General features: G+C 48.1%; 1 protein-coding gene across 5 annotated transcripts in view; it reads left to right on the top strand.

The window, feature by feature from the left end:
- The first annotated feature begins 2,031 nt into the window (after window positions 1-2,031).
- Window positions 2,032-15,479, top strand: part of MAPKBP1 (mitogen-activated protein kinase binding protein 1) — an 88,720-nt gene continuing 75,272 nt past the window's right edge. For 4 of the 5 annotated variants that reach the window (XM_065754801.1, XM_065754804.1, XM_065754802.1 and 1 more), the window contains exon 1: window positions 2,032-2,341. In XM_065754801.1, coding sequence (XP_065610873.1) covers window positions 2,225-2,341 — 117 coding nt within the window. In that variant the 5' untranslated portion in view covers window positions 2,032-2,224. The remainder of the gene's footprint in view (window positions 2,342-15,479) is intronic. The other variant, XM_065754803.1, reaches the window with a different exon arrangement.

The raw sequence follows: 15,479 nt of genomic DNA, 5'->3' as shown, positions 1-15,479 counted from the left end.
AATAGGACCAAAATAAAAATAGAAAGTATTTATACTAATAAAAGCCTAGAAAAAGTTTCTTTAAAGTCATTGGTAAAATCCTTCTCTTCAGAATGAACTGAAATAAAATAAGTGACATTTCATCTTGTTTTGTGTAATTACAAGGGGAGTAAGCATTACTTGGAAAGTCAGAACCATTGGTTTCCCTGTCCCAGTTCCTTTCCCATGACTTCTGAAGCGCGCTGATGTTTCAGAGGCAGTTAGTCTCACAGTCACAAAGAATTGTAATCACACATCACATCACTCTGCACTCAGCATCCAGGACCTGAAGAACACTGGCTGCAGTTAAACAGCATCTGCCAGGCATACATCTCCACCATCCCTTGTGAACAGGGACATCTACAGCTACATCAGGGTGATCAGAGTCCCTCCAGCCCGACCTTGAGTGTCTCCAGGGATGGGGCACCCACCTCAGCTCTGGACAATCTGTTCCAGTGCCTCACCACCTTTATTGTAAAAAACTTCCTCCTTATATCCAATCAAAATCTTCCCCTCTTTTAGTTTGAAACCAGTTCCCCTCGTCCTATCACAACAGACCCTGCTGAAGAGTCTGTCCCCTTCTTTCTCACAGCCCTCCTTCTGCTCTTAGGAACGGGGAGGGCTTTTCCACACCAAGAAACGCCGGTTTCTCTCCTCCCCTTTCGGCTGTCGGTGTGGGGACGCACTCTGGGCCAGAGCGGACACGCGGAGTTTCTTTGAACTCCCGGAGTGCGCTTCACCCTGCATCCCCGCCCTGTGACAGCACCTAGGGCTCGGAGGCCACCACCGCCTCAGCGGTGGTTGGTGCCTCCCACACGCAGCACCACAACGATCCCCGCGCCCCACAGCACGCCGCCGCTGTCCCGCCCCCTCCCGCTAACGGCCGCGCTCGCGCCGCGCAATCCCTCCGCCAGGGGCGCGCGCGCTGCCCCGTCTCTCCCTGCTTGGCCCGCGCGAGGTGCCGTAGCGCGGCCGGGACCGCGGGCGGGCGGCCCGGGGGCGGCGCTGAGGCCGCCGGGGACAGCGGTTGGGCGGCGCGGGCGGGCGGACGCTCGGCCCGGGACGGCCACGGGGCCGGGCGGGCGATCCTCCGCTTCTGGCCGCGGCCTGAAAGCGCGGAGCCGCCCCCTTCGCCGCCGCTGAGGGAGCGGCTCCCGCCCCCGCCCCGCCCGCGGGGGCGGCTCGCACGACGGCCCCTCCTCAGGGAGGCCGGCTGCATGGGCAGGCACTGCGGGGCGCCGTGGTCCCCGGCAGAGCGGCTCCCGGGCGGCAGGTAGGCGAGGCTGCGGCCGTGGGCGCGGGACTCGGGGTCGCGCCGTTTGGGGGCTCCGCCGTCCCTCGGCTCGCTGCTTCTCTGTCGTCGTTCCCAACCCTCCCCCCCTCCAAGCCCCCATTTTGCACGGCTGCCGTGGGGGTGATTTGCCGCAGGCTTTGCCCCGGTCTCTCCGGCCGGCTCCGGGGGTGTGCGGAGGGGAGGGCTTTGGCCGGAGCTCCGCGCTCCCTGGAGGCAGCAGTTCCTCGAGCCCCCCCGTGAGCGGAGCGGCGGGGATGGGAGCTGTCACGTTCCTTTATTATCAGGTGTCGCCCGTTCCGTGTGCGTACCTAAAGCAGAGCTCAATTTGTGGGAGTTAAAAGCTGCCTCGCGTTTGTTCTCTGCGCTTAATAACCGAGTGCGGCATTGTGCCGCTGGGCTGCAGAGCCCGAGGTGGAGCCGACGTGTCTCGAGCAAAAGCAAGGGGCTGATGGACAGATCGTCTAGCGACTGATAGCAAAGTGCGGGGAGTGCCACATCTTGGGTCTGCTGCTTTGAATTGGTTTAAATCTCCTAATAGAATCCTAATAGAAGGATAATCTTTTGTGGAATTCTCTGAGAAGGAATAATTGTGAACCCATCCTCATTATTAAGTCCTGCATTTGGCATGTCTTGCAAATAACAAAGCTTAAATGTTATTGCAGATATTTTACTGACCTCTGAGTGCATCTTTCAGTTTAGGTTACTCCTGATTTGATCCTCTGGAATCTGCAGAAGGAAGGTCAGCCAGCCGCTGCGAATAGCAGAGTAACAGGAGTGGAGCTTTGGAGCAGGGTTGCTGAGATGTATGAACACGCGTAAACCCAGCTGAGCTGTCAAGTATTCTTGCCTCAGACCTGGGCTCGTTCCCCAGGCACAGTTTGTGTGGGGTGTAATACCTCCTGATACCTGGAGATGATGTCGGTTGAAGGGTCTACAATAACAAGTCGGATCAAAAACCTCCTTCGCTCCCCCTCCATCAAGCTGAGAAGAAGCAAGCCTGGGAACAAGCGTGAAGATATAGGCAATAAGGTGAGTGCTGTATGGTGCTGCCAGCTTGCTTTAACTTTGTCACCTACAGTCCCATCTGTGTTGAAAATACCTCTTTGGAAGACTTGGGGTGACCAGAGAAACACACAGAACATCTGATATGTGGTTTCAGTCTTTTAGTTGGGATCTTTAGCTGGGTCCTGAAAGGGTTTGTTCATGGATGTTCACATGTTGGATGTGACTGGAAGTACCCAGCCTGAAGTAATGCTGTGTTGGAAAGCTTTCGGGTTTCCCTCATTCTAGCATATGGTGTTGTTATGGATGACTGGCAGGAGGAACATAGAGCTTTCTCTTCCACCATGTTCTCAACTGCTACCTGGTGTTACAGGCAACTAACAATACACAGGGACCTGTTTTTCCATGTAAGCAATGGCTCTTCATCCCACAAAGGAGTGTTCTTTGAGCACCTGGGGAAAGGTGGGATGCTCTGAAAATGTGATTTGTGTTCAGATGGGATTTGTGTTCTGCCATCTTGAATGAGCTTTCTTCTCTGTATGCTTCACTTTAAGCTCTCCCTTCTCTAGGGGACACTTGGTTTGAGGTACGGTTGACCTTATCTGAAAAAACTGTGGTTCCTCTTGGTGTTGCAGAGGATGCCTGACAGATGGTCACTCTCTGGGAACTGACTGGTGTCATGAGGAGAGGAGGATGACTTCTCTTCAGCCGTGGTCAGAAGAGGAGCTGGGTGGCATTTCCTTGTGTTGACAACAGGCACATCTGAGTCAGGGCACCTGGTTTTGTCCCCACTACTGATTCACTTGTAACCCTGGGCAAATCACCCAGCGCTTGCATTGCTCTGTCTCTATAAATAGAAAGGTTAATCCCTCCCCCTGTGTGAAGACCTAGTAATAAATAAGAAATGCTTGTAATATGTGAATGCAAAGTGCATTCATTTTCCTCAGAGCAGTAGTGCTTGGGAAATTATCTGCTGGAGTAAGGAATGTATGTAAAACTGCAGGAGAAAGAAAGAACTTAGTTTAAATGGCCTGTCCCAGCATGAAACCCTGTGCTTGAAGCTCTGTTTCTCATTGGAGGTTCCCAGAGATGGCTCTTTTTTATCGAAGAACAATTCCTCTCTTGCCACAAAAGAGAAAAACCTGCTCAGCTTCCTCAGAGTTGTCTAGAGGAGAGTCCTTGGTGATTGTGGCTGGCCTCAGTGTATACGTGTGTATGCATGTACTGCATGTAATGCAGCCTGGGTGCTGCCAGTGAAACCTGCTTGCTGCTTGTTTCTGAAGAGTGGATAGTTGACCTGTACTGTGGGAAAGCCAGAAGCCACCATACCACCATGTACAGGGGCTCCAGCTCTGCGAAAAGGAGCTGAGTTCAGTCTGGTCAGTTTCAGAACTGAAGCTGAGAAAACCAAGTAACTTGACACACCAATGAGTTATGTTAAGCAGGTATTCCCTTGGGTCAGCTGCTATAAATCCCATGCCCTCTCTGGTACCTGATTGTTCCTTTGTTTTGCCTTGCACATGCCTTTTGGAAGAGCTCCATTGCATCCATTGCGCAGTTGGGGCTTTCTGACTCCCTGGGGACATGATGGATTAATTCCACACCATCAAATTAAGGTTTAAGGGCTGGGTTTTGTGTCTTACTAGTGAGAGCAGTTAATCAGTGAGGGAGTTGGCTGGTAAAAGCAGTTCCTTATGATGAGGTGTTAGGTGCTGGTGTTGGTTTCCCAACACAGTCTGTTCTGAATTTCTCTCAATGACTTTGCCTGCCTTCCTCGGATGGGCAAGGCAAACAGGAGTGTGCACTTAACCAAAGATCCAGCAGAGGAGTTTTTTTTCCTCTTTTTGAAATCTTTGGAGATGTTCCCTCTGCCATGGATGTGTTCTTTGACTGCTCTGAGAGGTGTGTGTCACATGAATGAGGTGAACCTGGAAGTATGAAAGAGTCTATGAAATATGCAGCTTTTGGTTGGTCGCCTCTGCTGAATGTTCCTTTGGCTACATGTGATGGAGCAGGGCTGTTGCCTTAGATTAATGCATGGAAGGTGATTCTTGGTTTGTGGGGATGCAGGCAAAGAGCAAGCTCTCTTCACCTCTGTGGTTCTTCTGAGTCTTTCAGGCTCTTTTTTGTGAGTAGCTACTCTGAGTTGGATAAACATCCCCAGTGGCACTGCCTTGACTTCTATGAACTGTAATTTTTTTTTGCTTTACTTTACTTTTCTTATTCCTCACTTTGTTGTGTTTCTGCTCTTTCCTAAATAATCTTCTGGGTGTGTGAGTGCTGTCAGGCTGTCTCTGTGGTTAGGGACAAACCCCTTGGGCACTTGGTCCAGCTGAGGAGAAGCTCTGTGGAATCTGTCTCCTTTCAGCGAAGCAGTTGCATAGTGCTGGGCTGGAAGGTGCAGGCTGTGGGAGCCTGGCTCTGCAGAGATCTGTTTGTTCATTGCTCTGGAAGGGGGAGTGTGGGTAAGTACAGATATTTTGCTTGAGGGCTGTGCAGGACATGCAATGTGTTACTTGGGAGCTATACAAAAGAAAAATAACTTGTTTTGTGACTTTTATTAGGACTTTTTCCTTGTCACAATTAATACGTGATTCTTCCATACTCCCCAAAGGAGATCTCTATGGAAATGAAATTAAGGAACTTACATGTAATCAAGGATATTTTAAAAACATAATAAATAGGGGAAAGAAACAGGAGTTCCCTAAGTAAAGCTTGTTGACAGACTGGATACAGTGTCTATCGTTTTCCTACTGCTTTTTGAAAACAACTTCTGTTTTGTGGGAATCTCAATTTCTTTTGCCACATGACTAGCTCTGTGTTTACGCTTTTCTTCATGGCTATGGATGTGTTAATCCATTATTCCTGTCCTCTCCAGGCCTTTTTTATATATATATATTTTTTTATGTTGAACCAGTACAGGCTCAGAGTATGATGACTTACGTCGAGGCCTGCTGAGTGCTGGGCTTGTAATGTATTAGCATGGAGTCTGGAAGCTAAAATTTCCTCACAGAAGTTGTTTGGCTTGTGTTCAGTTTCTAGAGGATTACTAGACCTACCAGAAACCCAGCTATGCATCTGGTCACCATGCTTGTGATTCCAGTAGAGAGACAGAGTTAAAAACTGGGAACTGAGTGCCTTTGCTCATGCTGCATGGGAGGCAGTGGCAGGACAGTAGGGAAGCAAGGCAGACATGAGCCATCTCCTGTTGCTAAAGTGCCCTGGCTGCTCTGAGCACCCTGCAACCTGGCAACAGAAATGTGCATACAGAAGTAGCATACTGGAGCAGGTACGGGTTCCCGCAGGGAACATTCATATTGCCAAGCTCTGCTGGCATCTTTTTTTTTTTTTTTTAAATGCATGTGTGAAGAGGGGGGTCCTTAATCAAACCAGATCATGGGCATCAGTGTGAAAACAAATTGTTACAAAATCTGCTTACAGACTTCTACTTAAAAGAGTAAGCCAGAGAGTCAAAGAGACACACTTTGAATTTGCAGCTTATTTCTTTGATCTTTCCTGCTTTTTTCTAAGCTAGAAATATTTCAAGTTGTGAGTTTAGAGTCATGCTTTGAATGAAATCTGAAATTTCCCAGCAGGAGGTTTCCAGCACAGGGACTGTTGTACTGTGGTATCCCCTTCATCAAATGTCATGTGAACGTGTGTGGTTCGAACACTTGTTCCTGCTGCATGGTGCTGGGTTGGACTGTGTGGTTGCAAAACCTTTTTGAGAGCTTTTGTTCTGAAAATGAGCCCTGTGCTGCTCCTAGCGGGATGGAGCTTCCTGTCCTCTGGTGAGGAGAGGTCTGTTCTGGTTGCCAGTCTGTGGTTTCCCATTGGCTTGTTGGCACGTCCTTGGTAATGGTAGGGGAAAAACACCCATGTGTGTCTCTCTGTGTCCTACCTGTGAGCGGAGTGGGCAAAGGCACAGAAAAGCAGTTCTGTGGCGGCTTGACAGCCCATTTCTAACATAGTTCTTCTACTTCTCCTTAGTTCCCCTGAGAAGCTGCAGGGTTTGGCTGGGGCCACAAGCCATCCTGGACACAGGGAATAGAGTAATACTTCTGGCCTGCCTGTAGCTTCCTGCCTCCAGTGCCCAATCCTTTTAATGCGAAAACGTTACAGCTTTCAAGATGAATCAGTTCAGGCTGCTACTACTGGTCTTAGCTGGATCAGCTGAGAGTTGTTGAGCCTGAACTGGAACAGAACCAAAACACACATGAGTTTGAATCAGTGGTATGTGTGCTTCAAAAATCATCACCTCTTATTAAATTGTTGAAGGTGCAGCTGAGGCTTGTTACAGAGTACAGTTCTTTGTAAGTTTTTGTGAACAACGTGGTTTCACCTCAGCAAAGCCTGCTGGCTTCCTCATGGACATTGTTTTCCAGCTTTGGGACCAGTGGAGCCAGTGGCACAGCTGAGGGGATGCTCCTAGCCCAGATCTGGCCTGCTGTTGCTGTGCCTTCTCTACTTCAATATCCCTGAGTGTTGCTTGACCCCCGCTGATAGCTGGGGATCTCTGCACAGCTCGGCCTAAATGCACTCAATTGCTTCAACAGCTTTGGAGCTGCCATCCGGAGATAGAAGGGATTTCGTGTCTGTCTCTAGTCAGGCTTATAACAGTGCCTCTTAAAGCAGAAGACAAAGGCTGATTAGCTTCTCTGTGGCTAGACCTGTTCTTCACTGTCTGTGGATGGTGTCAGTGGAACAATCGAGAGTGTTGGAGCTTAAGGGCTAAATCCTTTCCTACTAAACTGCTCTTGTCCCTTCTGTTTTATCCTCAAGTACATGGTGCTCAAGATAACCTTGTGTTTTACATGCACAGGTTTTCCAGGCTACATCTGTGCATGTTACACCCTGTCTTGAGGTTACAGGGCCGCGAGACTCAGTCTCCTGGACAGAATTGGAGTGTGCAGCGAGTACTGAATGTGGGTTATAGCCATGAGGCCTGTCAAAGCCAAAGCTTTTCTGCCTTTGGACAGCAGCACCAATTGCTTCTTGTTCTTGTGTATAGGGATTCAGTGTGCTTGGATTTGTACCCTGCAATTGTATCCATGAACCACTGTAATCCTTCCTGCCAAACTTGAGACAGGATTGCTGGGAAGATCCCACTCTTCTGTCCACCCCCATGTAATGTGCTGTCTTTACCATGATGGACAGCAGAAAGACTCACACAGAGGGGCCAGCTAACAGCTGAGTCGCAGCTAGCGTAAGTGCCACAAATCAGGTCTCTTGCTGAGTGAGTTTTTACATGGTTATTGCATCCCCTGGGTGGTCACGTGCTGGTTGCCTGGGTGGCCTCTCAAAGCTGCTGAGGTTTTGAATTGCATGTTGTTCTTCATCTCCCTCAGATGAGGTGCGTATTCTGAGAAGGCATGTGGGACTTAGAAATCTAACCTGGCTGCACAGACCCATAAGCAGGTTTTATTCTGTCCTTGCTGTGCTGGATAAGCTGTGTGCATACAGGTTGACAACCCCCTTCTGCTTGAGGGCTGTTCTACAGTGGCCTGATGTATGTGTTTTGCCAAAGGCCTGGCCGAAACTGTAGGAGGGCAGAACTCAGAGCTGGTCAGAGGTGCTGCAGGTGGTGTATTTGCTGCTTGCTGGTCAGAGCAGTTCTTCAGCATAGCATGCTGGGGGCTGTGGAGAAAATCATCCATGGACACAGTGGGAAGAGACTTCTTCCATGGTGCGTTGGCTGTTCTGCTGTCTGTGTTTGAAGGGTATGCGGCTGTAGTGTATCACCTGGTTTGTTTGCAAAAACAGTTGAAATGATGGTTGGGAGTCAGGCCAGGCAGGACCACTGTTTGCTTTTGTCTCATAAAGGGTCTGCAGACTCCTGTGAAATGGCCCAGACTCAAATAAGATAAAATGTATATCTATTATGTAATAATTTGTTTGTTGGAAAGCAGGGCCTCACCTCCATTTCCAGCTGAGGCATTGGCACACAGCATTTTGTTGGCTTGGCAGAGCTTGCATCCTGTTGATCAGGTCTTGGGAAGAAGTTGCTTGGTGAGCCTTGGAACAGATTTCTCTCTGAGACCGAAAGCAAATACCATGCTAGCTTGTCTTTGGCTTATTTTACAGCAGTCTCTTGTTTTGGTGTTTGGGGCAGGGAGTGGTACTTACACGGTGCTCAAATGGTGCTTAGCAGAATGGGCCCTGATATTAGTGCCGAGTGACTCCAGCTAAAGTCTGAATAATTCACTAGTGCCAAGCCCAGTCTCGCTCACTTTAGGCTTCTGCTTCTGTCTGCTGTACCTCTCCCTGCTCAGCTGACACTTCTGAGAGCCCCTGTGTGGGTTCAGCAGGGTTGTGGTGTGCTCTGCTCCGGATTCCAGCTCTACATGTGGGCTGTTCCCTGTACCTGAAACCCTGCAACTCTGCCGAGGCTGTGCTCGCTAAAGAGTGGCTCCTGCAGTTCAGAAAACCTCCCAGTGTTTGCTTTCCTTTCACGGCACTGGACAGCCTTGCCCTGAGCGTTTCCATGTGTTGTGCTAAAAAATATGACTGAGGCCTGTGGCTGTTGTGACCAGTAGTAGATCTGTGCCATGTGAGCGGACTTCAAAAATAGTAGTACAAAGGTGAGCCACTGTGTTTGAATGGCCATAAGCTACAGGAGCATCCCATCTTTATCTTGCTTCAGTGAACGCTGAACAGACATGATGAAGTAGACCCTGCTCAAAGCAGTTTTAGGCTTCAAAGAAAGAAATGCCCCCTCACTGTTTTATCTTTTTAGGGGGGGAGTGGTGGTGGAGGAGGAAAGAATGCTTTTCCTACGCAGCCATGGCTCCTAACTCCCACAGGAAGTCTGAAACAGAACTAGAAATTTGGCCTTTGAGGATCAAGATTCAATCTTAGCCTTAGCCACGAACCCCAGCCTCCTGGAGATTACCAGAGATGTTTCTCACTTCTCCTACTTGAGGCCTCTGTGTTCATTTAGAGTTATTTGCTTAAAAGTCCCCAAACGATGCTGTTGGAAGTGCTGATTTGGTTCTGTTGTCATTAATGATTTCAGTAGCTCTAGTGATGATTCCTCTCCAACAAGGCACAGGCAGATTAAGAGCTGTATGAATTAGAGCTGTGGAAACCCAAGTAAGCCTTGTAATTTTGCTAACGTCCCAGGAGGCCAAGACTGTTGTTAGTTACTGTGGAGAAACTTAGATTGAAAATAGTACTATAGAAAAGTCTATGAACTGCTGGTGTATTTAGTGTTTCCAAGCCAGGAGCAATAAAAGCCAGTCCCGCTTGCTCTGCAAAATACAGTATTAAGATTCACAATTGTTCAAGAAGTCTAAGTTGAGTTAACAACTATTATGAAATTTATTACCTGATGGAATTGGAGGGGTGACATTCCTTCATTACAGGTACTACTCCTTACAGTGATGGTCCTTTAATTTCTGCCCCTCCCAAGCAATTTGCATAGTTGGGCTGAAGCTTCCCCCATTATGGATCCAGAGAGACTCATTTCCCCGGAAGAAATCAGCTTATTGTGAGTTGAATTTTTAACAGAGTCACAGCATTAACAAATGCCTTGAGAGCAGACAGATGGAGTTTCTGAAAGACAAAAAGAATGACTTCACGCCAGTGTCAGTGGATTCGGTGGTACAGATTTGTAAAGCTCTGCTCTTCCTCTTCCAGGTAGGCACAGTGAAATGCAGTTCTGCCTGCTCAGAAACCCTTCTCTGCTGCTGGACGGGCACAGTGCAAGGAGGTGGTGGATGAAGTGCAGTAAAGTCTCGTGTGCTCAAGTGTTAGCCTTCAAGCTCACCCAAGGCCTCTGAAACATGGTGCTTACCTTCTGAGTAGCACAGAAGGGGCCCTGTGCCTTTGAAGTCCTGTTTGTACTAGAGGTGCTTTCATTTGAAGGGAAACAAAAACCGACCCGTTGCTGAACCTATGACTTTGCTCCAGAGGAGCTTTGTCTGGACTAAGAGTGACACTTCTCACGCCGCTACCCGTTGTTTCCATGCTGCTGAAATGCATCGAGGCAGGCCGGCCATGGAGCAGAGCAGTGCGGCTCTGTGATGCAGCTCGCGGTCTGGGCTCTGCACTTGGCAATTCGGGCCGCCTCCGTGTCAGTTTTCCCTCAACGTAAAACAGACAGGATACTTATCCACTTACTGCAAAGTGTCTCAGTACCCAGGGGTTTATGACAGCTGTGTAAACTCCTTGCATTTGGCTCATCTCCCAGTTCCGCACTAGATGCAGTGGTCTCAAGTGCGGAACGCCCCAGCCGTGCCGGGAACGGAGCTCCCCGCACGCAACGTTTCGCCGCAGCGCTCCCGCAAGCAGAGCGCTCGGGGGCGGGACTTGCTGCAGCCCGTTGCCGTGGAGATGCAGCCAGCCAATGTGCGAAGGGGGCGTGGTAACCCGCAGTGGCTCCGCCCTCCCACGCGCGTTTTGGCGTGCCGCGTGCCCGGCGCTGTGGGCCTGGGGTTTGCATGCTGTATGTGCGTGCCCTTGGTGAGCCTGGCAGGTAGTTTGAACTCAGGCTTGGGAACAAGCAGCAAGCCCAGCCACCGGTCCAGACAAACCCTACATAGTGTGCTGCCACTGCCACCAGGCAGTGATCCTGCATGGTGGCAGCTCTCGTGTCCCAGGTTTCAAGCTGACCAGCAAGGCTGGAGGAGGGCACTGGTTTGCACTGGATAATAACGCTGGCCTTGCTGGCAGGTGATGTTGAATAAGTTGTAGTGGGCAGCTTCCAGCTCTATATCTCTGCCGTGAGAAATTAATTGCTTTTGTCACTCTGGGAAAACTTGCCTCTGTTGTGAAACAGAAGGGTTTTTCAGGGCATCCAAAAACTGGGGAGCTCCTGAGGTAACCAAGAGTGGGGAAATACTGCTGAATGAGAGTCCTGGGAAGAGTACTTGTTGCAAGGAAGTATGTAATTTTGTGCCAGTACTTTCCAGAGGTTTAAAACAATTGGGAATACTCATCACCTACTGCCTGGAGGTTTGTTGGCAAGCAATGCAAACTCTTGGTGTTTTCCTCTGGCACTTGGGGCCTGCGGTACAGGGAGGAGCTGCCGGCCCGCCCTAGCCACAGCCTTTGGAAATGAGAGGGCTGTTCATTGAAGCCAGGACTTGGGACAGGCAGGAGCTGGGGGCTGCCCTTGATAATGGGGAAAGCAGCTGGGGGTCTGCCTCTTGACTGGGGGGTTGCTGGAACTGGGGAGCTTTTGTGGGAAGCAATGGCAAAGCTATAGGTCATCAGTGATCAGCATAAGCTACAGAAGTGGTTTGGGCAGAAGGGAGGGCTTAGAAGCAAAATCTGTTATAAAATGTCAAAGCGGGTGATTTCTCTTGCAGGGCAGGGGTGTTGCCTCTGGGAAGTGGCGGGATTGCTGCCTGTGGGATGTGGCCACCCCTCTGGCAAAGGGATTTACTTCCAGGCCTGCCTGCCTGGGTTCTGACCCAAGCCCTGCCCTCCTGCTATCCAGGATGATTTAATTTGGATGCCTTTCCTTGTATCCCCAGAAAGGAAAGTACTGTAAACAGCTGCCAAGCAGGATTTTGTGCTGTAGAGGATATTTAAATGCTGGGGCCTCGCTGGATGATAGTATGAGTATGTTTCTATTTTTCTACATGCGTGTGTGTTTAATAGGAGGAGCATACTCTCTTCTGTTTGAGTGTATGCTGCTTAATGTGCCTGTTGGTACAGTAACTTACCCCCTTCCTCTATAGAGAGACACTGGTGTTGTGTTACAGCTGTAATATGCAGTCTTACACAACTCTGTAATGTTTTTACAGTGATGATGACCTTGAAGGTTTTAAAAAAAGAAAAAATCATGTGCTTTAATTGTGTGTGAGGCAGCGTGAGTGGTTCCACTTCACCCAATGGATGAAGGGATAAGTACCTCTGTGGCTGATGGCGAGATCAGTGTCCATGTATGATGATTCATCTCACGCACATGAGATGTTTGCATGCCTTATATGTATATTATGCAGTTGTCTTTATGCGTTTTTTTTTTTTTTGCCATCTCAGCAGCACTTTGTTAATCCATATTCCCTGGTCACACTGCTAACAAGTTTTGTGGAGTTTGAAACAGAGACTCGTTGTATCCCATCCACTGAGTGTGCAGTTCACCAGAGAAATTCTGCATTGTTCCATTTACCCTCTGTACCCCCATCATTGTCTCCAGAATGCAGAAGTGGTTTTCCCTTTTCTCCCCAGTCAGAAGCTCTCAGATGGAGCCTTCTATGATCCAGATGAGATGCTGGCCTAATGTGCTCAGGAAGGCTCTTCCTCAAAGTTATGCACAGATTTTGAAAAAATATGGCTGAGTTGTTCTTAGCAGAGGGCAAGGTAGATGTGGTCCTGTCTCTGGAAAGCCTGAGATTTTGGTCCCTTACTTCTCCACATCACATAAATACCTTTCTAGGTATTTCTGCAGAGCTGATCATGCTTTTCTCCTCTTTAGGGTCCAGTCACGTTGGATTCAGACCTAAGGGAAGACAAGAGGGTTTTGTTATTTTTTGATGGGATCAGCATCCTATGGGTTTGTATCAGGCACCTCCATCACCTCCATGGAGCTGGCTCTGTGGCTCCAGTGCCCTGCCCTTGCTTCAGGCCTGGAGTTCTGTAGTGTTTGGGCTCAAGTCAATCTTGTTAATACATGGTAGTGGTGCAAGTATATTCAGTACAAGCAGGCTTTGCAAATAGCACTGTGCAAAGCTGACTATTGTCCAGAGCATAAGTTCATAAGATTACTTTGAAATGCAAGAGGACCCTGGCAGATGCTCTGTGTATTGCATGTCTACCCTTACACTGTTGCACACCATGGTCATTTCTGCGTGGTCTCTTGGCAGTCAGACAGTATATCTTGATATGATAGGAGCTGACTATTAACTTACAGCTATAAATCCGTTGGGACCACAGTGGAAGTCTGTCAGTGCTATGCAGGTGGCAAGTGGCTCGATTAGCTTCTTGCTGGATAATATATAGATATTAATTTTGTATTCCTGGCATGGCTTGTGTTTCTGCTGTCGTAGTGCCTGTTTGGTCACAGTGGAACAGCCAAGTTGACAGTGTTTATGGGACATTCTTTCCAATTGCTGCGGTCTAAACACATGTACACCAGCATTGAGTTACTTCTGCCTGGAAATAAGCCATAGAGCTATATATAAATTATATTGGAACTGTTGCAGTCATGTTGTTGGTATAAATATAAAAAAGGGGTAGCACCAGGGCTTCCCTTCCATAGAGCTAGCTCAGGGGGGAGTTCCCTGTGCCCCGTAATCAGTTGAAAAGATGGGGGAAGGTGGCTGAAAGCAGTTAACAGTGTTGAATGACCAGGCTTCTGGGAAGAGTATAAAACACAAAGTACTTGGATATGAAGCACTTGGTTCTTCTATGGTGTTTACCCAGTTCTTTCCTCTTGTGGTGGAACTCTGTCAGAAGTCCCATTGACTTCAGTTTGTAGTGACCTAAGCCACAAGTTTGTTCTGTGATTCCAAAACAACTGTTCCATTTTCTTTAGCTCTTCTGGCTGGCATTTTCCTGCTCTGACTACCAGTGAAGTCTGGACACTTGTTTGCCTTGGTCATGTTGTGACAATGTTTTAGAGGGATGCTGATGTGTGGCTGGGATTCTCAGGTGGTTCATAGGTTCATAGGTGCATTAGCTTGGAAAGGACCTACAAGATCGTCTAGTCCAACCATCCTCCTAACACCATCATACCCACTAAACCACTAAATCAAATCCCAAAGGTGCGTGTGGATATTGCTGTCAGCTTCTGAATCTTGTAAAGTCCCCCTGCTTGGCACTTTCCTTAGGCAGTGTCTGTAAATGAATTGCCTTCTGCAGCTTCTAAGTACCTGTCTGGTTCTTTGTACGGAATTGGCTAGTAGAAGTCTTTGCTTGGTCAGCATGTGATGATATCTGTGGTGTTTTGTGTTAGTAACAGATTTTTATCTTGCCCCAAAGAAATGTAGGAAGTAACCACTGTAGAAATAGGAAAATGCGCTGATTAAGTGGTTTTAGTGTTTGCTCACGGCTGGTGTTATTTCCATCTTTAAACTCCAAGTGCTTGTTTGTCTTGGCTAACTTGTAAACAGATCCTTCCAGAATCACAGGATGGCTTAGGTTAGAAGGGACCTTAAAGACCTTCCAGTTCCAACCCCCGCTGTGGGCAGGGCTGCCACCCACCAGCTCAGGCTGCCCAGGTGCCCCTCCAACCTGGCTTTGAACACCAGCAGGGGTGGGGCACCCATAGCTTTTGGGCACTTGTTCCAATGCCTCACCACCCTGAGTGAAAGATTTCTTCCTAACATCTAGCCTGAATCTCCCTTCTTTTAGTTTAAAGTCATTCCTCCTTGTCCTATCACTATCAGACTTTGTAAGACGTCTTTTTAAGTGCTTTATTGCAGTTATGAAGCCTGTGATGATCTAATGAGATAAGAGACACAGAATTTACAGGTAGAAGTTAAGTCTTCCTGAAACAACTGTTTACAGAAGAAGCAGCAAAATTGTGGATGTAGATAACTTTTTAGGGTGTAGTGCTCCGTGAACAAGTTTACAATCAATCCATTCTGCTGTGTTGCAGAGTGGTTTCAGTCAAGTAATCAGCCTTGTTTCATCCTGCCCCTCTTTTCTTGCCAGTGATGGGCACTGCAGCCTGGCATCACACAGAATAAAGCTTGCCTCAGCTGTAGCCTTCTACCTAGTAGCAGTGCATTCAGCAGGAAATGTGTGGAAGCTGTGCAGAAACTATCTTTTTAATTTTACTGGAGGACTTGAAACAGTTTGAGCAGTGTTTAGGTAGGCTAAGTAGTTCAGTACAAATGACAACAAATGGAGGTGTTTTAGTTTAAGTGTCACTTTGCTGTTAAGTCTTACTGCCTATCTTGCAAGTGCTCATCTGGTTCTTACCCTTGGACAAATATACTTAAGGCCAGTAGTTCAGGTATTTCTAAACAACATGTGTCACTCAGTTATTTCTTGCAAAGATGGGCTCTGCTAGATGTTTCTGGGTAGGTCAATGCATCTAAAATTTCAGACTGTAAAGATGAGAATCAAGAGTAAGGACTTCTTGCTATCAGTGAAGGTCTATGATCTCTTTTTTTTTTTCCTCTTATGTTCTGCTTTTGGCAGCAGAAAATTTTGCTAGGAATAAAACATATAAAACTAGAAGTACTTCGTGAAGTGTTGAAGGAAGAGCAGT

This window comes from Cyrtonyx montezumae, unplaced genomic scaffold, assembly GCF_038088225.1.
Source record: "Cyrtonyx montezumae isolate F1298 unplaced genomic scaffold, pur_monq_1.0 scaffold_10, whole genome shotgun sequence".
NCBI lineage: Eukaryota > Metazoa > Chordata > Aves > Galliformes > Odontophoridae > Cyrtonyx > Cyrtonyx montezumae.
The sequence above is the reverse complement of the archived record's forward strand: the minus strand, read 5'-3'. Positions and strand labels throughout refer to the sequence as shown.